General features: G+C 28.4%; 1 protein-coding gene and 1 pseudogene across 2 annotated transcripts; both read left to right on the top strand.

The window, feature by feature from the left end:
- Positions 1 to 5,682: 5,682 nt before the first annotated feature.
- On the top strand, positions 5,683 to 7,131 carry LOC129288787 (auxin-responsive protein IAA17-like). Of its 2 annotated transcripts, none has more exons than XM_054925527.1 (5): positions 5,683 to 5,990; positions 6,084 to 6,265; positions 6,375 to 6,486; positions 6,595 to 6,656; positions 6,787 to 7,131. In XM_054925527.1, the coding sequence occupies exons 1-5, from the start codon at positions 5,803 to 5,805 to the stop codon at positions 6,834 to 6,836; spliced, it is 594 nt and encodes a 197-aa protein (XP_054781502.1). In that variant the 5' UTR covers positions 5,683 to 5,802; the 3' UTR covers positions 6,837 to 7,131. The 2 variants fall into 2 exon arrangements, with proteins under 2 accessions (XP_054781502.1, XP_054781503.1); XM_054925528.1 differs by having other exon boundaries at positions 6,782 to 7,131.
- Positions 7,132 to 10,125: 2,994 nt separating this feature from the next.
- LOC129289297 (protein CDI-like) lies at positions 10,126 to 24,222 on the top strand (annotated as a pseudogene).
- The last annotated feature ends 642 nt before the right edge of the window (positions 24,223 to 24,864 follow it).

Raw genomic sequence — 24,864 nt, 5'->3', positions numbered from 1 at the left:
GATGTAACGTGGAGTATCATAACTGGATGACACAAAATAGAATACGAGGAAAGGGTCCACAGTTCCATGATGGATTGCCTGCTGCTGTGAATAGTGGTGGTAGTTACGCTCCTCTTATCACTTTAATTTTTTGCTTTTGGTTTCTTTCAGATAAGAGGATAAGGACATAAGGGTATAAGGGACGATTCTTGCAAGTTGGAAAGCAGCTTCTTTCTTTCTTTCTTGATAATGATACACTTTTCCCCACTTTGTTCTTCTTGTTTTCTGTTTTTGTTTTTTAATAATTTTTTCCCACTGATTGCTAAATGATAAAATACACAGTTTGGTATCTTTCTGCACGAAATCGGGCATAGTGTTGTCAAATTAAGACACAGTGTTTCATTATTTGGATCCAGAAGGATGCGTCTGTAGTGTTAGTGTTTCGTTATTATCTGATCTAGTAGATGCTGGAATATAATTATGGTTATTTTTAATTAACAGTGGTTTTGTTGGGCATGGAAGCATGTTGGAAGAGAGGAGAACATAGTTAAATCTATCCAATAATTATAAAAAGACACATATAAGTGAATATGATATCACATCCTAATTTAAAATCTTAAAATATTGAGTTTATAGTTTTTTTTTAAACTTATATGCCTCTTATTTAACCCAATTTTATTAAACGTAAGAGTTTTTTTCTCAGACTTTGTCAAACCAACTCATACTTGACCTCCTAAAAGGTTTTTATTTTTTTATTAATCTTTTCCAGACTTGTGAAACCTCTATGTATATAATTATATTGCTTTCTTAAACTGATGCGGAAAATTCAGGCTCAATGGTACTCTGAATTAATTAGTTATGAGAAGTTATCTTGTTATTGGAAATATTAATGACTTCTGTACAAATAATTGTGTTTATAAAGCCTTATTATATACTGTATTATATATATGCTTACTCTATTTAAAAATGTAAGGTATTTTTAACTGAATCTTACTTCTCAATAAAATAGTTACCTACTTTCAAATTAATCCTGTCTTTTTATATTTATCCCTATTAAACACTCTACAATAAATATAAAGTCATTATCAATAGAGATACTTAAAAGAAATAATGATTACACCTTAAAAGACTAAAATGCTTTATATTTTTTAACATTCAATTTCTCAAAAAATACCTTATATTTTTGAGCGGAGGAAGTATTATGTTTTTTTTTCCTTGATGAGTTAACTCTATAAAATATATTTATGTTTCTCTTTTGATGGCGTATTTATACATACAGCTTGAAGATCGTACGAGATTTAATTATGCGCAGCATTGGGTTTTCCATACGAAACAAATTCAGGATCCACATAACGAAGTTGTTTTGACTTTTAAGTCAATTTGGTGTTCAGTTTTATACAATATTAAGTCAATTTTTTTAGGTTTGATGTCCAAACTAAAGCTTTGGATGCTTTGACAAAACAAAGTCATTTCGTTATTTTTAATATAATTTTAACCTTTCTCTTGTTCAAAATAGCTAATACTATTATCTTGATTTAAGTCTTGCCTTTTATTACATTTGTGTTCAAAATTGAAATGGTATGTTTACTAATTTATTGACTTGGTTGTAACTTTAAGTTAACTATTATTGTCCCAAATGGGATTATAAGTTGATCCGGCACCAAGAAAAAATAACTTATAAATATCGAATAGTAAAATAACATGCTTAAGTTAAATTGTTACATTTCATATTAAAATTTATGTATGAATTAAAATTGTTATAAATTAAAAGAATAATTTTTTGGTGAAAAAGAAGACAAATTTTGAAGTATTTCAATTACGTGCACTTTGCATCATGATGTTTTTGGTGTTTTCTTTGTTTCGGGTTCTGATTAACTAATAATATTATATCATTTAAATTAATTTTGAGTTAATTAGATAAAATTATAAATGCATCTACCCAGAGTGTTTGGATTTTCCCTCTACGTACGAGAGGTCATTATCTTTACAAGTCTAAACGAATTATATTAAACCGAACTTGAGAAACACTCAATAAAATTTTGGATTCGAAAGAAATTATTAAGTACCATTAAAAAAATTATCATTCCTATGATAGAACAATTATCATCGCTATTATCAGATATAAACTGCTTGCAGAGACATTGTATAAAAGATATGAGATGCTATTATATATATAAGACTATAGTCGACCATAAGCTCTTCGTCATATTACTTTATAATAACAAGGAATATAGATTTAAATAAATTGGCGATCCTTTTTCAATGAAAAACATGTTTTAGGTGTCTATAACTACTACAAAAATCTTTTTATTATGTCTCTTAAATAATTTTAAATCACTGGTCAAAGCACTTAAATTTGACAACAAAACATTCTTCAAAACAAAAACAATACGATGAAACTAACATGTATTCCCTTCGTTTAAAATATAAGGTATTTTTAACTGAATCTCACCTCCAATAAAGCAGTTATCTACTTTCAAATTAATTCTATTTTTTCATATTTATTCTTATTAAATGTCCTACAATAAATATAAAGTCATTAATTAATATGGATACTTTTAAAAAAAATACAATGATTAAAATTTAAAAAAATAAATATACTTTATATTTTTTAACATTTAATTTTTAAAAAAATATTTTATACTTTTAAATGGAGAGAATATGTTCCTTAAATAAGATTGTTGCTTTCAAACATTGTATAATAAAAATATCAAATATTTTTTTTAATGAAAAAGGATATAATCACTTTAATATAAAGGTCATAAAACAACGAACACCTTTAACCAAACTTAAGCCTAAGAGTAAATTTATAAAGAATTTTTTTTAAAAAATAGACTTGGGAAATTTTGCCAACGCAATTATGCTAAGATATTTTAAGTAACACTTGGGAAAAAATTCAAGATTCTTTTGTTGACTCATGAAAAATATTAAAGTTGTTAATACAAATTTGCTAAAAAAAGAGTTATTGGTACAAAAAAAAAAGAATTCAGATATTTAAAAAATACAATTTCAAAAAAGGCGTCGAAACTGGCACGTGGCGGTCGTTGAAAGGGCAGTCAGTGTCTGTAACCGACAAAGCGACATGGTCACGTGTTGCAGGTGGGGTCCATACGTGAAACTTTGAGCTGTTTAGGAGCACATGAATTTCGCGTAAAGTTGACCTGTACTACGAAAATTGAAACATGTAGGCCCCACGTGTTCCCCCCTCTTTCCCCTTCTTTTGAATTCTTTATCTTCCTAAAATATTTCTCTTTTTATTACTCCCTCCGTTGCATCTTTAAACAGCTCTCACCCTTTAATTAAATAATTATTTGTTTTTAAATTAATTTTATTTATTTATTTATTTTTATTAAACATCCTATAATAAATATAAAATTATTATTAATATAAATATTTTTAAAAAATTAATAATTATATTTTAAAAGATTAAAAATATATTATATTTTTAAATATTCAACTCTTAAAAAATATTTTATATTTTTTAATGAAGTGAGTAAGTTTGTTATTTTTTGAACAACTGTCATCTTTGTCAAATTAATCATTGATAAACAATCAAAAAATTACAAAAATTAGGAAAGATTTTCTGAATATCAAGCATCAATAATTTTTTAAAAAATTATCACTCACTTTGTATATTTATGATCTTCGTCACTTTCATGTTACTATATTATAATGATTTAAATAATGAATTATAATATTCTAGAACACTAAAAACAATATTTAAATGAATAAATAATACTTTTTTGATCCAAAAATATCTTGTTTCACTAATGCTTGATATGACAATTTTCATATAGTAAATTTTTATTTGTTTATTTTTCAAAACTTGGTTTAAAAGAACTTAATTTATACGTGAGACCTTCATGTTTTTCAAGTGATGTAGAAATTCATAAATATACAACATAAGTAAGAGCAAAAAAAATTAATTTTAATCTTATTTATAAATATTTTTATTATTTTTTATGTTAATCTTTGCTTGCATGCTCTAATTAAATGCTGGAAAAAAATTATAACAATTCTTTTTGTAATAGAATTGAAAACTTATTAAATTTTAAAATAGAGTTAGTAAAATTTAAATTTTTTTATAATTTTAATAAAATATATTAAATGTGATTTATAAATAGAATTAGATAAGTAGTCTGTAAAATGTAATATAAAATAACTTTCTATTTTTTTTTAGTCTTAATAAAATGTAGTGCATCGTTTTTAGTAAAATGTTGTTTCCTTTTTATTTCCACAGCAATTCCTTTTTCCTTCCTACATAAGCATTAGTTGAATATTAATGTAAATGAATTATACCACCATTTGCTCCAAAACACCGACTAATACACCAATGAATGCTCTGGAAAGTTAACGATGTCTTTTGAAAAAAATGTCAAAGGCAACCCCAAAAAAAGTGGGCGTCCGCATTCAGACCGAGTGCCCATCAAGCGAGATACAGTTGTGGTGTGGCCCTTCATTTCAACTTGAAATGATATATACAATTCATTTAAATTAATTTTTAATTACTTTTAATATTATATTTATTAATCTGAAAAATATAAAAATTTTAATATTAAATTTGGACTGTTTTTAATATTCATCAGAAAATAAACACCATGATGCCTATCACTTCAAACAAAATTTAGAACATTTAAATTTAAAAATTTTCATTTTTATGTTATACTCCCTCCATTTTTATTTGTAGAAGAAAAAATATATTAAACAGTTTAAAAAAAATTAATTAATTATATTCATTGTGTTTGCAAATAAAAAATTAAATTACAATATCCTTCATTAATTATGTTAATCAAGCATTCATTAATTATCTCTTATGATTATGAATGATAAAATTATGAGGGATAATTTAGAAAGTTTGTAATAAATATTTATTAAAAATATAATTTTAATTATATAAAAAAATAAGTTAAAAAATTAGTTTCTCTTACAAATAGAAACAGAGAAAGTATTTATTAAAATAAAATTTATAAAATATATAAAAAATTTAATAAATTTGTTTATAACCAATTTCATTAGTAAATATTTAATTTAAATAGTCCAATTTAATAATAAAAATTTTATAATTTGAATATCTATATAGATTTCAAAAAATTTAAATATAATTTAAAAGACCTAATTTCATTTTATAATTTGACTATTTAAATAGGCTCTGAATAATTTAGATATAGTTTGAATGATGTAATTTAATATTAAAAAATTTATATATTTTACTAATTAATCATTCAAATGTACCATAAATAGTATTGATTTAATATTATTTTTTATTTAATAAATATAATATTAAAATATTTAAAATATAATTTAAATGAATGATATAGATTACTTTTGATTGAAATAGAAGGTTAGGATTGCTGCCAACATGATGATCACGCAACGGGGGGTGGGGAACAGAAGTTGAAAACCTGACGTGGACGCCCAGGCCCAAAAACAAATGATGTAGACGTGGAACACCCTGGTTCGTCCACTACAGCACCAAATTGATCCCACCGCTGCCGGAACTTGCCCCCGCAAGCGATGAAAATCCCGTACACGCTTCCGTCATCTAGCGTCACATACATGGTCGAATCAGAACCGTGCCTTTCCACACACGTGTCATCTCCTGAGTGGTGAACCACCATCGCCGCCCATACACGGCTCCGAAGTCTGAAGTCCTAAATATAAATCACACAATTGTGAAACCAGAGGACACACTATTTTCCACTCGCGGGTCATAAAGGCGAAACCATATAGGATTCCCCGACAAAGAAAAAAGATCACACGCTCCTCAACTTTGAACGTTGACAAGACTCCACCCACGCCGGCGGTGGTCGTTGAACCGGAAAGATGTCATCGGAGAGTACTACAACCACCCGCTCCTCCCAGCCGGACGCCGCGGAGTTGAACCTGAAGGATACAGAACTCACCCTCGGCCTTCCCGGCGCCAATAATAATACCACCAGCTCTAAACGTGCCTTCTCAGAAACCAACATCTTTGGCTCAACCTCGTCCTCAACTAGTACCCCACCACCTAAGTAAGAATTTATACTTCATTCTATAAGGGCGCGTCTCTGTTATACATATACATATATGGGTGGGTTGTGATTGGGTTGTGGATGATGATACAGGACACAGGCGGTGGGGTGGCCGCCGGTGAGGGCGAGTAGGAAGAACGTGTTGAAGAGCTGCAAATTTGTGAAGGTGGCGGTAGACGGAGCTCCATATCTGAGGAAGGTAGATCTTGAGAAGTATGAGAGCTATGATCAGCTGCTCACGAGTTTGGAGGCCATGTTTGGTTCCTTGACAATTCGTAAGTGTGTGTGTGTGTGTGTGTGTGAGTTTTTGGTATGGTGATTATGGATATGCGTTTGGTCATTGCAAGGGTGATTTTGTAATTTCGGTGTCTGCCATGGATTCAGGCAATCATTTGAATGAGAGGAAGATGATGGACCTGGGAAATGGGGCGGAGTACGTGCCTACGTATGAGGACAGAGATGGCGACTGGATGCTTGTGGGAGATGTACCTTGGAAGTGAGTTCTTTATTTTACCCTTCAAAAATCTTAGTAGTCACGATTCATCATCAGTCCAATTAACCCATCGTCTCATAAATTTTCTCTGTTCCTTAATTTCTCCTTTAGGATGTTTGTTGAATCCTGCAAAAGAATCAGGTTGATGATAAAGTCAGAAGCTACTGGCTTAGGTCAGATTTCTTCTCTTCCTCTAAACTTTTTTCTTTTATTTATAAAATCAGTCATTTCACATTCAGTATTGTACTTTTGGTCGATGGTCTGGATATATACTGATGAGAAGGCAATATTAATGAAGTGCAGAAATTGGGAGAAGAGGGTTGAAGTTGGAAGAGAAAAAGTGTAGTAATTAATTAATAACGTGTTTGGAGTTTTGAAGAGTCGGTAGCTGTACAGAAGTGCTCTTGATAAGAAACAGTCAAGAGAAGAAGAGAACAACTAATAAGAAGGTTTAGCTGTAATTTACGACGATGCCCTTCCGCCAGTTTTGTAGGTGTTACTTGTTAGGCAAGTTTTCTACGAGGATGTTGGATCAGGCTATAATGTAACAGCTCATGCTTGACATCTCATTTATGTAATCAATAGACCTTATTAATTTCTTTTATTTTCTGAGAATACTATATATCAGTGAGATCGACTTTGCTCCAATAGTTGCACGAGATGCTTATTAAATGTGTGCAATAGTGAAAGTGTTTTTCACCCAAAACGTGATGACAATGAAATGGTTAATCTTTAGCATGATTACTATGATTACCAAAAAATCATGTAATTAATGTGCTTGTAAAAAAATAGAATGAAAAGAATCACTTAGTACTAAGTGAATAAGTTACGGGCCAGCTTACGGACTCGCATTTTTGCAAGTTGGATTGGGCTAACCCATTATATAAAACAGGTTAAAAAATCCAACTCAACTTGTTTTCTCGTGGGCTAGCCTGTAAAATTTTATCAAAATTTTTTTACAATTTAAAATTTATATAATATAAACATATTTATTTATTTCACATTTTAAAGAAAATTAGAAATTAAAGAACTTGTAAATAAATAAAATAAACATAAAATTTAACCAAGCAAATTCATTTTATTAGATTTTTATTATTAATTATTTTCTCGCTTAAGTGTGTCATCTTTGAAAGAAAATTTGAATATAAATCCATATTATTTTTCTCAATGAACTCATATTTATGATTTCAATCAATAGATTTTATGAAATTAATAAATAATATATATTCAAAATATTTTTGTAAAAATTAATAAATTATTAATTACAAACTATAATAAAAAATTTACTTGTAAATTGTAAAAAAGATTTATATTATATTTCAAATGTAAAGAACAGTCATAAATTATATATTTAAAAAATATTATCATTATTGGATATTTATAAAAAAATATAATGTGATTAAAAAATATTTTTTAAAAAAATGTGCTAGCTTGCAAGTCAACCCATTTAGCTCGTGAGTTAGCTTGTTTTAGCTTATTAGTTTTGCGGTTTGGGCTAGTCCAGCTCATTTTAAAAAATGGGACAATTTATTTAACTCAATCCGTCAAATTTTGCGAGTTAAACGGGCTAGCCCACAGGCTCAATCCGTTTTTCTAGCTTTAAAATCACTAGCATTAACATATGATTTAGTATCCATGTTGGAAGTCTATATAATGTCATATTTTCTCATATCACCATCTCATCATATTATTAGTAATATAATCTTTTGGCCAAATTGCTCAAAGTATATTTTTTGGCCGCGCAACATGAGATCGAACATGAAACTATTTTTTTTTTCCTATAGTCTAATAGAGATAGTTAGAGAGAGATACTCCATCCATTCAAAAATATAAGATATTTTTAACCGAATCTCACCTCCAATAAAGTAGTTGACTACTTTTTAATTAACTCTATCTTTTCATATTTACCCCTATTAAACACCCTATAATTAATAAGATAAAGTCATTATTAATAGGAGCACTTTTGAAAAGAAAAAGCAATAATTATACCTCAAAAGACTAAAAATGGCTTACATTTTTAAATATTCAACTCAACAAAAAATGTTTTATATTTTTGAACGGAGGGAGCATGTGTATATATATATTTCAATAAAAATTAGTTTAATTAATAAATAAATAAATAAATAACTAAATAAATATATATATATATCTCTAATGCGTTCAAATCTCGTCATGAACATGATGACTTTTTCTGTGAAAAATTTATAAGCACCTTCGTATTTTTTTCACAAATCAACATTGGTATATGTGTGTATTTCAAAATTATTAGAAAGTTATATAGTTTACAAGTCATGAATAATATAACTCAAATTTTATACTGTTTTTAGAGACTCACTCATGTAAGAAAATACGTAGTTACGTTATAACTGGCTTATAAATTAATTATCCCAAAAATTATTCATATGGGATGGCAAAAAAGAAAGTTTTCAAAGTCTAAACTAGATACGTTGATTCCTGCATTAGTGATTCTTCTCTCAGTAGGGAGAAAAAGTGATGCTTACTCAGTATTTAGTATAGTCAGTACAGTGAAATTCTTTAAGATAGCATTTAGATTGATGGATTTAAATTTATGCTTTAAATTTAAAATTCATGTATTTAAAATATTTTGTTTAGGTAATTTAAAAAATTCAAATGAAAAGAAGACATGAATTGAGATTTAATCGAAACAAAAAGTAAAAATTAAAAATGAAGAATTTATTTTTTTTAATTGATAAGAATTGATAAAAATATTATAGTCATAAAAGTATCAATAGTAAAAATTTAAAAAGAACAAGATACTTGAAATGATTAAAATTTTAAATGATTAGGGTGTGGAAGGAATTTAAAATTATAAAGAAATTATAATTTGCAGTGGATTTAATCCAAATCCTCTTTTTAATCCAAACACACCATTATTATTTAATATTTTATTCTATTCTGATCATGATTATTCAATGATGGATGTTTTTTAAAGCCTTATTTGTAGTATAGATATACAAGTCATTATTCATTAATATTAAGTGATCATATGGAATGCTTCTTGTCCTTAAAAAAATGGCATCGCTATTGTGGAGTTCAAACCACAAGCCGAGTGTAACGAGGGCCAGCATGATTGAACATAAAGGCCAAAAGGGTTTGGGCTGTGTTTCCAACATCGCCAACACAAATGGCCATCTTCCAACCCAATTTCGTCCAATCCACTAGTGTTTTTTTTTTTCCCGTGGTTTTAATATATCAAAAAGACATCGATATAGGTACAATGACATTTTTCTTTATTTGATACAATTACTTACATTTTTCTAATATCACCCATATTTAAACTTATTAATTATGAGAGAGAATATAATATAAATTTAAATTTTTTTTATTTAAATATAAATAAAATCAAAAGTTTATTTTATTTTCTGGCAATGTTAATAACCTATAACTTACAGTTGTTTGGTTCTGTTGAGGTAGTTAGATGTGTTTTATAAAAGGAATCAAGAGAGTTATTTGTCTAATCTAAGTGGATTGTACAAAACCATATTTTTTAACACGATATTTTAAAAAAAAAATCTTGTAATATTTAAAGAAAGAAGCATATGGATATGTTTCTCTAGCCACGAGTGAGAGACTGCGGCGGGCCAGAAGAACATGATGATGAGGAGGTGCAAGTACGTGAAGATGGCGGTGGTCGGAGCTCCATATCCAACGAATGTAGATTTTGAGAAGTATGCATGGGAGCTTGGACCAGCTGCTCACGGGTTAAGAGGCCAATTTTATTCCATGACAATTGGTAAGCATGCCGCTTATATAGACGCACATGTAAATTAAATATTCACATCCAACGTAGTACTGTTACGTTGGTGTTAATTATGGATGTTAGGCAAGGGTGGTTTATATGGTAATCTGATTGTCTGCCACGTGGATTAATTAGGCAAACATTTTTTGATTACTCACAAATATTTTTGTATTGAAGGCAATTCTATTTAAAATACGGTTAGACATTAAATATAAATATCTCTTTTAGTGAGGATTCAAATTTTGATTTGTCACATTACAAAGAACTAATCCTTTTCACTAAACTTTGGAAATAGGCAGAGGACGTACAATTCTGGCAAATTCAACCCACAAACAGGGTTTAAGTGGACACATTACACGCATACAAGTGCATTGATAAGGGGCAGAAAAAGAAGATGGGCATAATGGGGTAACCTGAACCTAAACCTGATTAGAGATACACAAAATGGCGGAGTGATAATATATATAAATAACTGCTAGACCATGTTTCGAACGTGATTATACTTGCGCTACATAATATATATATATATATATATGTATGTATGTATGTATGTATGTATGTATGTATGTATGTATGTATGTATGAATGAATGTATATGTAGTGTGACATTTTTTTGGGAATTTTATGCACCTTTTTTATTCATTTAATTTTTATTTATACATCATCCTAAGTTCCATATCCATTCTTGGTTAATTGTTTTTGTTTGCTTCACATTGGGTATTATCATAGTCTATAGTCGTGAGACTACTAGTTCCTCCAGAAATCTGAAGATTATTTAAGGAATTATCATCTTTTGAGCAATGCTCTCCATACACACATTAAATCAAGAATCAAATTAAAAGAAGACGAGAGAGAAATAAATGGGACTAGAAAAGTGACATTCTTGACTGATATGAAGAGCTTATAATATAGATGAATCTAATAATGACTAATAAATATCCTAATAGTGTCTAATAGATACAAAATATTTCCTAAATCTAAATAGAATAAATCTTAATAGATAACAAATTAAAACAAAATAAATCTTCATAAATAATATATCTTAACATAATCTATTATTTAACTATTTCAAGTATAGATGCTAGCTCTAGCAAGGAAATGAGATTTGTTCTTAAGATCCCTTAGACCAGGTAGAGTTAGGAATTTGAGCCAAATTATAAGGCACATTGCCACAGTACAGACACTCATGTGGCAATAGTCCAAATATACAGTAACAATGCACCTTGACATAATACTAACAATTATGTGACAATGACACAAACAACTATTACAACTTACTACAAACTTAACAACCATACTATGTGTCAAATAAAAATATGCACGATCAATTTCCTTCATATATCCTTCTTATTTCCTCCAACAAAAATCGTAGGCTATAATATTAATTAGAGCTTCGTTCGTATGACTGGACTATCTAAGCTTATCAATTATAAGGTGTGATTTAGCCAAATATCACTACATTCACTCTCAAACCACAGCTTTTGTAACATCTTTAATTGCAAGTGTTGAATTTTAAAGTATTAAGAAGGGTAAATTAGTCAAATTGAGTGATTAATAAATTAATGATGTTTTTGAACTGCTGATAAGGTTATTGGATTATTAGACAGCTTTAGAAGTAGGCTAGATTGGTTTACTGGTGGACTAGGTATCAATTAAGGCCTAAAACTCATTTTGGGGTTAACTATTCTATTCGCTGCGAAGGATGTGCAAAAATATAATTTAATTAGATTGCACGCATGCAAGGAAAACAAAGAAAGAAGACAAGGGAATGCAAAAAGGCGATAGAGGAGGAGCTAAAGTCTGTTAGGGATTCATTGTATGGGCATTTTAGAGGCAATTTGAGCTAACAACACCTTAGGGTAAATGTTTTTTCCTCTCTCTTTCCCTTACATTCGAATTTTTGATGTTGTTGGCTAGGTTTACATTTTGTTCTCATTCTCCCTTGGATGAAGACAGAATCTATTGGCTTAATTGAAGTCTCAGTAAGTTAAATCAAGTTTTTAAACCTTGATTTAAGGATTTTATAATGATTTGGAGCTTTGAGTTAAGGTTTAGACAAACTCTAAGTGAATATTGAAAGATTAGAAGCAATATAGGGAGTGTAAACTTCGGGTTAGACAAGTAAGGTTACCCTTACTAATCTTTCCCAATCTCCCAACAATCAGCTATTCACAAATGTGACAAAAATTTCACAAGTGGGGTCAACCAAGTTAAATAATTCACAAGTAACACCCTAATATTTCAACAATTAAGAAGCCTCCAAACTTTTATTATATTCAAATCAAAGTTTCAAAGCAGTGTGGAAGCTTGAAATTCCAATACCTAAAACATTTAATTTAAAACTCAAAGCTGTAAAAATTATAGAAAATTATACATGCACCATGGCTAAATGTCATTGTGTCGTGGCTTATTCATTTCTGTACCATGCTTCGCGGTGTGAGGCATCATGCAGCATGGTGTATTGCACAAAATTTGACAATAAATTACTACTGTCATTTGACAACACCGGGACCAACTTATGATGAGTCTCAAATCTCCGTCCAACGTCTAATTGAGGTAATTTTGATATCTACACGAAGCTTTCTCATAGCTTCAGCTAATGGCATAAATTTTATATTTAAATTTATTTTCTATTAAGAGTTGGACACCTAAATTCATTTTCACAAAAACTCACAATAATGGTGTCTAAACTTACACATAAGTGCCAAAAGTCTACATCAACTACTTGACCACACTTAATACCTTAAAAAAGTCATGCAATACACCACAACTATACATGTGCACATATAATGCAAATTCATCACTCAACCTTAATTTCATGAAATATAAGGGGAAGGAAATCTTTGCACCAACCATCTATTTTCATTTTAAAACATCCTAAAATACACATAACACTACTTGCACAAGTATTTTAGCTCTATATAAGGTTTACAACTAAAACACATTAACCTAAAGCACAAAATGTATATTATAATAATGTAAGTAGCTATAAAATAATCATGTTAATCCTAGTTGGCAAACTAATAACATTAATACACATAAACAAAGTAAAGAGGCATACAAATAGGATTTACACTAAAATCTTAAGCCTCAGTATGCTTTCCTCGATCTTGGTTCGATGAGCTATGCCTTAAAAATATTAAAAGATTGAGCAGTGAGGTCAATAACTTAGTAATCAAGTTTTACCTAATCTATATAGGTGCATATCAATTAAAAATAGATGCAATAGGCAATAAACACACACATAACACACATGTAGTAATTATAGCCTCAGTTCACAATACTAACAACTATGTGACCAAGCTTATAGCACATATAATCCATTTTAATAATAATTCATATCATGGGGTTGTAAAAATACTAACCATGTACCTCTAACATACATCGGACCATAATAATAACAACCATGTGATCAGATCTAAATACACAATTAAATGCCAGCCTTATATCCTCTTGTTACTTCTGACATGAAATTGATGCCTATTTAGTGGATACACCCTTTATAGATGAACCTAACCTTTTACTTGTGAGGAGCTATTGGGTCAGGATCAACTTACTCACTTATGTACCATAATTTTCTCTAATACTAACAATCATAAAGTGTCATGCTCCTAATCTAGCCTCCTCATGAACAGGTTGAGACTAGTTAAGTTTGAGTCCCTTATAAAATAAGTAGGATAATCTTAAGTCAACTATGAGACAAGGCTACCTCCTGGCTCTAACAGTCAGTGCTAAAGCAAGCTCTCAATTCTAATGATTGTTGTCAATACCATGTGAATTTAATCATCTAATCCTTTTCTTAGGTGAACTCTCGCCAATAATTATGCTGTGCACAACTTACACACATATTTTGTATTCCAAACAATCATTCATCTCATATGAATTCATATTCTCACTCCAATCTACTCTACATATCATGTATCACATATATCACATGCTTATCAAATCATATCATATTTGCACAATAGGAATAACAAGCATATTATCATTCTAGGAAACAATCATAATTACCTCGCTAAATTTGTATCAAGAATTCAAAACACTAACCATATTTCAAATCAATCATTTCAACAAATAATTAATTAATATTCAACTATATAAATTAAGTTTTTCTCAATTATCTTAATTTTTTGAGAGGTTAAAAGTTTACCCTTCACAATACTAACTTCACAAGCTTCTCTCTTAAGCTCGAATGGTGCTAAAATCAATATTATACAATCACATTACAAGGATATTATCATTATCTCATTCTTAGAAATTTACTAATACTAAACTCTACAATTTCATTTTATCAACACCCTAAATTCCACCACCCATCATATCCAATAAGTTTACTGAGCTCCATTGACTCACATTATCTCTAATAAGCCATTAAACTATCATTAATAAGCATCAAATACTTCTAACCACCTCCTAAATGTGAAATTTCACATATTAATGGCTCCCATAGGCCAACTACTCCTAAAATTATTAATGTTAGGTTTAAATACCCTAAAAAATTTTCATTATATCTCTTTTAACTAATGGGTTAGGATCCATAATTTATGTGGACCAAAAATCAACATTAACACTTAAGCCCTAACTCAGCTTCTCATAATAATGGAAGTAGAGAGAAGAAAGGGAGCACATTAGATTTACCTTAAGTGTTGGGAAGCTTCTAAATATCCTCAAAGGTTTCAATGTGCATGTCCTAGTAGAGAGATTTTGTATTCTTCATTTTCTCCTTTTCTCCTCTTCTGTTTTTGCATGCAGACACAAACTAGTTTATTCAAATTTTTAGCCATACGCACAGTATAGAGAGGCCTTTCCTCTTGAATATGTCTCTGTACATCGTGGCAGATCATCTACATACTGCGGCATGTGGCACAGGGACCCTTTTGGCCACACATCTCACCAACTCACTAATTATCCTCATTAAGCTTAAATAATCATGCTAAATTTTTAGGATGTTATAGGGAGTGTTTTGGTGTTGTTGAGGTCTATAGATGCTGGATGAGGATAATGTTATGTATTTAGAATGTGGAATTTGCTAAGAGGGAGTTTGGGTACTGTGGGTACCTAAATTTAGCCTAGAATATGGTTAACAAGAGTTGTAAATTAATGATTAGTATTTAATCTTATAAATTAAATATTGATCAAATATTGTTGAGCTAGTGGACTCTTGAGAAGTAGCTAATTTTCCATGGTAACCCTTTTTATGATAAAAGGATTGAGATAACTGAATAATTTAGTCCTTTTATTTATGTATTTGAGTGGTTATGAGTTTTTGTGAAAATGTATATAATCTATTATGAAAATTTTAATTTGTTTGAATGGTTGATGTTTAGAAACTTGTGTGAAGTGGTATTGAACTAAAGTATTGTTATATGGTTAAAACCCATTTTAATGTTTATTTGTAAATGATTGCAAAATTGAATATAATTTGAAATACTAGTACTTGTTATTCCTGATGAGTAATATGCATATGATTGAAATGATATAAACATAATCATTATGAAAGGGTAGGAGTTCACCCTAATATTGTAGGGGCATATTAATCCGTACGGTACACTAGTATTGTGAAGGCTCCGATGCTAAGTCCTTATTGTTTGAAAGTTTCAATATTGGAGTCACTTCAAAAGCTTAAGTAAGGAAGAATGGTTAATGTGGGATCTCAAAAATGATGCCAAAAAAGAATACACAAAACAGGTACCTGGGAATATATTGTTTGGATATCTAGTGTAATAGGTAGTGTTATTAGAATCGAACCAGATAGTCCAATGAGTTGAATCGAAAACCAGTTCTAGATTCGGTGTGGTTACAACATAAAAACATTCATTTTGTGAACCGGTCTCAAACCAGTTAAAACTAGTGGACAAATGGTTGAGCCATTTTTGCTATTTCTAAAATTTTTATTTTCTAAGATTTTAGTTCAAATCTTAACTAAAATTTATGCATATTTGCGTCAAATGAAGATTGATAAATGAATGAAAATGAGAATAATGAAATAAATATGTATAGAATGTGTATATATGCATACATTTTAAAGTTATAAATCATAAATTATGAAATAGTGTGTGTATATATGTAAATTGGATTTAAATAATGAAATACTGATTGGTATTAGCTTTTTTATTTCTATTATTTTATTTTGAAATTTTAAAATACATTTTTTATTATTATATATAACTATTTCATTTTATTCTAAGCATATATTACTTAAAATACATCAATTTATTTATAATCAATTGAACCATGATTGAGACCACTATTTAACCATTGAATTGTAAATCAGTACTAATATGTGGTAGATAATCTTTGCACAAGAAGATATGAACAAAATGTGATCTGGTTTTGCATTGCTACCCTTTAGAATGCAAAATCAGATGTGAATATGCATCAGGTGCCGTACACATTAGGGAAAACGGTGCTTCGTAGTCACGAGCGATGGATTAATTAGGGCACAAGGACAGGAGTGGTCCGTCTAGATGTAGATGGATCTTTATGTGAAGGTATTGGTAATGTAAAGTGGTATTCCATTGGGGTTATGCATGGACTTCAATCTCATCTGCATAAATGAAAGCGATCACCATCTCTTCTGTGTATATAGAGATATTATTAAACATGCCATAAGATCGCTTTTGTGTATAGGAATTGGCATGTGTCTATAATTTTGGTGTTTGGACAGGGTAATTTTTATGTTCATTTTCTAGCTTGAAATATTTATGAAAATTTAAATTGTTATATTCTTCATCAACCACCCATTATATTCAGGTGGTGGATGATCAGTCTTCTCTTTTAATATATTTTGAATACAATCTTTTCTTTTAATTATTAATTTTTAGGTATTGAACGCTTTGATTGATAAGACTTGTTAATATTATTGTTAATGATGAAATAACTCAATATCCAAACTCAAATTTTTAAAATTTAAATTTATAATTTTTTTATTTTATTATATATTAATTATTATACTTAATTTTATCTAATACGAAATTTGGCGCATGATTCAAATCCACTGACACTATCCCGCTCTAACACAACCCTTTTTCAATTTTGGCATCTTTAACAACTTTCTTCTTTTTGTCGGTAAAAAGACTCACCTTTTTTTTTTAATATCTGACACCCCCACGTGATTTTGTTATGGGGGTTTTTTTTTTAAAGGAAAAACACAAAGCGGTCAGATCTGTAATACCAACTCGAAATCTGGTTTGGTTATAAAATAAGAAAAATTATATTAAAATTTCACACATAAAAATTAATTAATTATTATAAAATTTATTAACAACTAACATAAAGTAATTTATAATATAAGGGGACTTGTATGTAATTTTTTTTATAAAATATTCCTCCAATAAATTTTATAAGTTATTCTATTAATTTTATTAATATTAATGTAAAAAATATAAAAAATAAAAGCATGTATAATTTTAAATATGTTTTTATATAAAATAATATTATAGTATTTTTTTTATGAAGAATAATTTTAAAAATATTTTTTAAATATTATTTAAAAAATTAAATTTAAAATAATAAAAAGGATCAAATAAATTTTTTAAAATATATTTTATAAATAGAATGGGAGAGAGTAAATCATAAAAAGATGAATACAGATAAAAATAAACTATAATCATAACAATAAAATCATCAAAAGATCTGCATTTGTCTTTTATGATTTATTTTGTAACGAAACCAGATTCGCGTTGTTAAAGAAATGAACAGCGACCCAATAAAGCCAAAACAGACAATTATGATGAGGATGATATAATAAAAGAGATCTCTTTTGGCTAAAAAACAGAGATCTCTTTTCTCTCACAATAAATTTAAAAAAATTAATATATAATTTAAATTTTAAATTATAAATTCATGAATTATTTAAACCTCAAATTTTTTAAAAATACATTTTAAAACTTAAATAATTAAAATTTAGATAATTTTGCTTATATCATTAAGTTTAAAAAACGTTCGTTAAATTAGGGCTTAATGTATAATTTTATATAAATGTAAGTTTTTAAAATACGACTTTTAAAAATTTAAAATTTAAATTATCCTTAAATTTATAATTTAAAATTTAAATTATATATAAACTCTTTAAAAAAATTAGAGGATTATCTTTTCAATCAACTAGTGGGTCATCATTGCTGATTTTTTTCCATCAAACGTGCATTTGTGTGGGGTTATAATTTTATAAACTGGTACCAAATTATGTATTTATTTATTTATTTATAAAGACACCTTTTAAATAAATAATGCAATTATTTATTTCAAAATGCAACACACTCTCTGCTCCTCCTCCTCTCGGCTCTCGCCAGCTTCGACCAATTAAAAATTTCTTCAATTAATAAAAGTTAATCTCTTTTTAATTGATCTAGAAAAATTTTCATGCGGCTATTAATTTCTCAGGAAAATTAATCTTTTAATTACTATGGCTTTAAATCAATTAAAAATCATTTTTTTAACTAGATGTAACTCAATATATGAAGAAGAGCTTTCTGAAAATTCACTCATGTTTTGACTTATTTACACCTTAATCTTTGAACTTATATTCAATACAATTTAGCCCGAACAACTTTAATCAACATAGGTGCCTAATTAATGTTCAAGAAATAACTTTTTTTTAAATTAGAAAAGGAGATGATCCAAGTAGGATCTGTTATTACAAATGTGAATCTTATTAACGCCTAAAGTAATATATTGCTAAAGCTTTTCAAGTCGTTCGGCACAAAGTCATGTGCACCCGTATCCGTGAAAATGATAAAAGAGACTAAAAAGTGTGCACATTTATCTCCTTCTAAATAAACGTGTTTGATCTCAATTTTAATTCTTATAATTTTATTTTTTAAAATATAAAAATTAATATTTTAAACTTAGTAACTAAATTATATTGAGTTAAAGTTCAAAAATTCAATTTTAATTAAGTTAAAATTATAGGATTAAGTTGCATCGAGTCAAAGTTCATTAATTAAATTTTTACTAAGTCATGTATAAATAAAATATTATAGTTTTAAATTGTTTAGATTGAATATTAATATTTCAAATTTATTTATATATACTTATGTAAAATTAAAATAATAATTTTATCAAATATTAAGTTCACTATAAAAAATAGTGAATTGGAGATAGAACTAAGTGACGGAATAAATTTCCATCGTTAAAAGTCGTCATTATCTCATCAGTTATTTGTGAGAAATAATTTACTGATGAAAAAATTTTGTCACTAAATTTGAGGATATTTTTTCAATTTAATGATATAATTTGTGATGAAAAATTTTGTCATAAAGCTTTCTGTCATAATTTTATCACTAATTCTGTCAAAAATTTTTTTACTTTATTTTTAATATATATTTATATATAATTTATTTATTATTTATTATTATGCTATAAATAAATAATTTAAAAATTATAATTTAAAATAATCTATTATTTTAAACTATTTGTATATTATTAATAATAATTTAAATTCTATACTTAATTATTTTTATTTAAAAAATTAGTTTAATTATATATTATACTCTCTTCGTTCAAAAATATAAGGCATTTTTAATCAAATCTCACTCCTAATAAAGTAATTACTTACTTTTCAGCTAACCCTATCTTTTCATATCTATCTCTATTAAATACCATACAATGAATATAAAGTCATTATTAATAGGGATACTTTAAAAAAAAAGACAATGATTACATCTTGAATAACTGAAAATGCCTTACATTTTTTAACATCAAACTCTTCAAAAATTACTTTATATTTTTGAACGAAGGGAGTATAAATACAAATTATAGTATAATATATAACGACAACAAAATATTTTTCAATTTAATATTAATTTATTTTCAAAAATAATGTTTAAAAAATAAAATATAGTAGAAATAATTAATATATATAAATTAATTTTGCCATATTAATAAATAAATATAATGTTAACAAATAAGTAAATTCAATTATTATATTTTGTAATAATTTAAATTTAAATAATATATTTATTAATATATGTGTGTGTGATTAATTATTATATATTTAATTTATCAATTAAGACTGAAGATTTTATTTAGCTCAATTGAAAATAAAGTCAATGCAAAGGCACTAAGAAATGTAAGTTTGCGAGTTTGAACTTGGCCAAAATACAATTGAAGGTAAAATATTTGATATAATAGTGACAAATGATGTGGTGGTTAGGTGGCATTGATCCAGCGGGTGATGTGCTAATAATGTTTTTGGTCCACCTAAAAATTAACAATGAAATAAGTCCGTTGAAAAATTTACCTTTAATGCATTCTGTCATATGTCAAAATTGCTTATTCTTATTTAGTAATAAAAAATTTCCTTCTTAATTAGTGGTGGAATTGTAAATTCCTTCGCTAACAAATTAGTGCGATGGTTTTACCAATAAAAAATATTCCATTGATAATCCATTTAGTGACAGATTTTTGCTAGTTCTTCATTGTTAATCAACTATTTTTTTTTTCTGTAGTGGTTAGAATCATTGAAAGCTTTGATTCAACAGTGAATGAAGGAAAAAGGAAGGAGAGGAGAGGCCCTTCTCTTCGACTAACAACTATCAGTCTATACAAAAAAATTTTTTCAGATTTTATTCTTTTTGGTAGAATAAAGTTTTGGTAAATTAGATTCTAGGAGTTTACCAAGGTCAAAATACATCTCCAAGTTCAATGAGTGCTTATAAATATATTTATAAATTGCTCAGCAATAAAATTCTGATAATGACAATGGATTTGATACCATAACTTTTATGAGTTATGGGTCCAATTTTTATAAGTTCAATTAACCTTTATTAGTAGGACTTTATTTTTTTAATTATAGCATAGCCATGGGGACCAATTCAAAAAACAGTTACAAATAGGAAAAATTTTAAAACAATTTAAATTTAAACTATAAGAAATTGAAATTTTTTTGTTTATATCAATATTAAATTACTAATTGGATATCGTCATGACGCCCAGTGAATGTACTAAATGAACGGGGAAAAGCTAGAATCTTGGTTGGAGGGTAATGGGCAAAGTCAGAATCTATAAGAAAAACTTTTCTGTTTTTTTTTTAATTTCACTATTTTTCTTTTTCCTTTTTTTTCTCTTTTTTTTAATTTAACCTTTAATTAGAAATTTATAAGAATGATAAGCTAACAAAAGACATTCAACAATTTTATTTTAAATTTTAAATTTTCATTCTTTATTGCTTTTTTCTGACTATTATTTGAGATGAGGATGGCACTAATTTAATTTAGTCAAGTTAAGTTTTTTCTTTATTTTTTAAAGGATTAATAAATAATATTAATATTTAATTATAGTGAAATTATGTGTTATATTCATTAAACTTCAAGTTAAAAATTAAATTTTAAGTTTAGGTTAAAAGTAAAATTAAAATAAATTTAAAATTTAAAATATTAAAAAAAATGTAAGTATAAGAAGGGAGGCTTTAAATTGTAAAATATAAAAACTAGATCCCCTTCATGTCATTTTTTTTTTTCCAATTAGGGAGCAGATGCCCCTCAACACGAGCCTTGGCTACTGTCGATGGATCCCATCGCCAGGAGGCATTATAACATCATAACATGGCCCTCTTTATCACCAAGACGTGTTTTGTTCCCCCACTCGAGTTCATTTCATCTTTTTCTGTATTTGTTTTACATTAAATCATCAAAATTTATTCAAAGAGCTCGAGAAGAAGCAAAATAATTAGAAATGGGAAATCTTATTAAACGCCAGCGCCCGTGCTTCAAAATAAAAGAGGTTTTACTTATGCATCTAAAAATAGGGGGAAAATTAAATATATTTTAAAAAAATTAAGTATATATAATTTTTAACATAAAAATTAGGTATGATTTCTTTTATTACTAAGTTATATAATTATTAAAAATATTAATATAAAAAGTAAAATAAATTTATTTTTTAATTTATAAAAAATAAAAGTTTTCTGTTGCTAACATATTCTTAGTGAAAAAATTAATTATCAAAATTAAAAAATAGTTAACAATTCTTCTTAATATCATTTAAATTAGGTTACATCTTATTTCATCAGATTACATATCACATTGCTTATATATAAGCACTCACCCTCCAATAAGTTTATAGAATCTCTCTGTTAAAAAGTACAAGATATTTTTTAAAAAATTTAAATGTTTGAAAATGTAATGAATATTTAATGTTTAAAGTATAATAAATATTTTATAAAATAAATTATTTTATATTTAAAATTTAAAAATATAAAATATTATAATGAATATGAAAGAAATATTAATTTAAAAATAACTAATTATTTTTGTTGGTGGATGATGATGATTAAAATAATAGCATAGCATCGCTTTGGGGGACCCAAATAATATAGCTACCTTATCCCGTGTCAGCAGGAAATCAGAAATTAGAGGACCACAATTATCCTCCCAATTTGCCCGATTTGGGTGTGATGAATAACTTAAAATTACTCACTGAGTTTCTGAATTATATTCATTAAATTTATTAATATTTAAAAATTTAAAAATATTATTTTTTTAAAATTTCAAATATTTTTATGATTAAAGAACTCTTTGCATATACGGTTTTCTTAAAAAAAAATTAAAATTAATAATTTTTTAACATTATTAGATAATTTTTTTATAGTTATCCGATTAAATTCAACTGTTGGTGTCGGTTATAGAATAGGTGGACTTACAAACCTCGTCAGATTGAACCCCCAATTTCACCCTGTACTGTTAAATAAAAAACGCCATTTTAATTTCCTTCCTCTCTCTATTATATATATCTTCAACTTCTTTCTTCAGTTCCCATTTAACTCAACATTCCATGTCCATTCGTCCTTCTCCTTTTAACGGATACAAGGGACCGAGAATACTCGTGTATATTTCAATCTGATCTATAGGTTTTGTTTTGGTTTTTTTTTGAAGTGATTATTCAGTTTAACACTCTTGTATTTGCAGTAAGTTCTGAGTCAATGAAGGACACGACCATACTTCACGCCACACCATTTCCAGTGCTGGAGTCTGAAGCTGAACCCTTCAGGATCTTCATAGGATACGATCTCTCGCGAAGAGCCTAGCTCGAGGTATGTCGCTACTCTATCCTTAAACGCGCCTCCATTCCCGTGCACATCGCGCCCCTCAAGCTCTCCGATCTGAGACCTCAAGGTCTGTACTGGCTGGCGCGAACGGGCAAACTCGAAAGCACTGAGTTCTCTTTCTCTCGCTTCTTAACCCCACACTTAGCCAATTTCCATGGCTGGGCTCTCTTCATCGACTGTGACTTCCTCTTCCTCTCCGACATCAAAACCTCGTTGACCTCGTCGACGACAAGTACGCTGTCATGTGTGTCCACCATGATTACACTCCGACGGAGGCGACGAAGATGGACGGCGTTGTCCAACGGTGTATCCGAGGAAGAACTGGTCGTCCATGGTTCTGTACAACTGTGGACATCCTAAGAAACAAGGTTTTGAGCCCGCAGGTCGTAAATACCCAAACAGGGTCTTATCTTCACAGGTTTCAGTGGCTTGAGGATGATGAAATGGGAGAGTGTTCCGTTTGTGTGGAACTTTCTGGTTGGTCATAATAAGGTTGACGAAAGTGATGTGAACAACAGTTTTCCTAAAGCTGTTCACTACACACTTGGGGGTCCTTGGTTTGAGGATTATAAGGACTGTGAGTTTGGAGACTTGTGGGTGAAGGAGATGGAAGAGTACAAGAAGAGTGTATGTGTTAATTAATTAGGGTCGAATATTAAGCAGGGTTTCATCAGGTTAATTTGAAAGCAGATTATATAATCCGTATCATGTACTTTAATTCTGGATTTGGGATCTACTAGGCTATCTGGATTTGGGATCTGCCAGGCTATCACTGTGTGTGTCGGTCTGCACTTGTGTTTGACTGTTTGTGATTGAGAGAGAGAGAGAGATAATCGTCATGTTTGAATAAAGTTAGTCTGTCGTGTGTAAGTTGACTGAATGTACGTACTTTCCATAAATAAAGTGTTTTTTTACTGGCATTCATAAATGAAAATTGGACCAATCATGAATAATTTGTTTTTTTAACCATTGATTAAGTGTCGATTTGGATTTTAGTTTATATCCTACAAAAGTGTATTTAAATATTTAACTATTTATTGAATTTAATAAAAGTACATTTTAAATATGATTTAAATATACTTTTTTTAATTACCTAAACATGTATTTAAAATGCAAATTTAAAATTGCAAATTGCTAGACATTATTAGGAGAATGACAATTGAAGATCCTGTAAGAAAATTTATATAAAATAAAAACTTTTAAATTATAAATTCTTGAAGTTTCAATTGTAAATTCCTGATATTTTAATTTAAAAATGAAAATGGGTTGAGGAAGGTTGATATTTTCTCTGACTGCATTGAAGCAGTTAATTTCTCAGCTAGGGAAATGTGACCGTGACATCATCTAAGATGCAAGATTGTTATATCATAGAGTGGTATTTTGTGGTTTGTCATCAACATAGAGCTTGAAATGTAATTGCCAATCATTTAGCTAGAGCGGCCTGGCAGGTAGATATAGACGATAATTTTTATATCTTTGATCATTTAACTGTGATGGTTGGTACTTTTTAATATCGTTTGATTTAGTAATGCATTTTCCTATTTTTATTAAAAAAGAAAAGATTGTAATTAATGAA

This window comes from Prosopis cineraria, unplaced genomic scaffold, assembly GCF_029017545.1.
Source record: "Prosopis cineraria cultivar Desert tree isolate PC_DT_omini unplaced genomic scaffold, ASM2901754v1 PC12, whole genome shotgun sequence".
Lineage (NCBI taxonomy): Eukaryota > Viridiplantae > Streptophyta > Magnoliopsida > Fabales > Fabaceae > Prosopis > Prosopis cineraria.
This window is presented reverse-complemented; position numbering and strand designations above follow the sequence as displayed.

Excerpts from the sequence above, each read along its gene's own strand:
- LOC129288787 (XM_054925527.1), top strand. The coding sequence starts at position 5,803 with ATGTCATCGGAGAGTACTACAACCACCCGCTCCTCCCAGCCGGACGCC. Across the intron at positions 5,991-6,083 it reads ACTAGTACCCCACCACCTAA|GACACAGGCGGTGGGGTGGC; the intron begins GTAAGAATTTAT and ends ATGATGATACAG. Across the intron at positions 6,266-6,374 it reads GTTTGGTTCCTTGACAATTC|GCAATCATTTGAATGAGAGG; the intron begins GTAAGTGTGTGT and ends CCATGGATTCAG.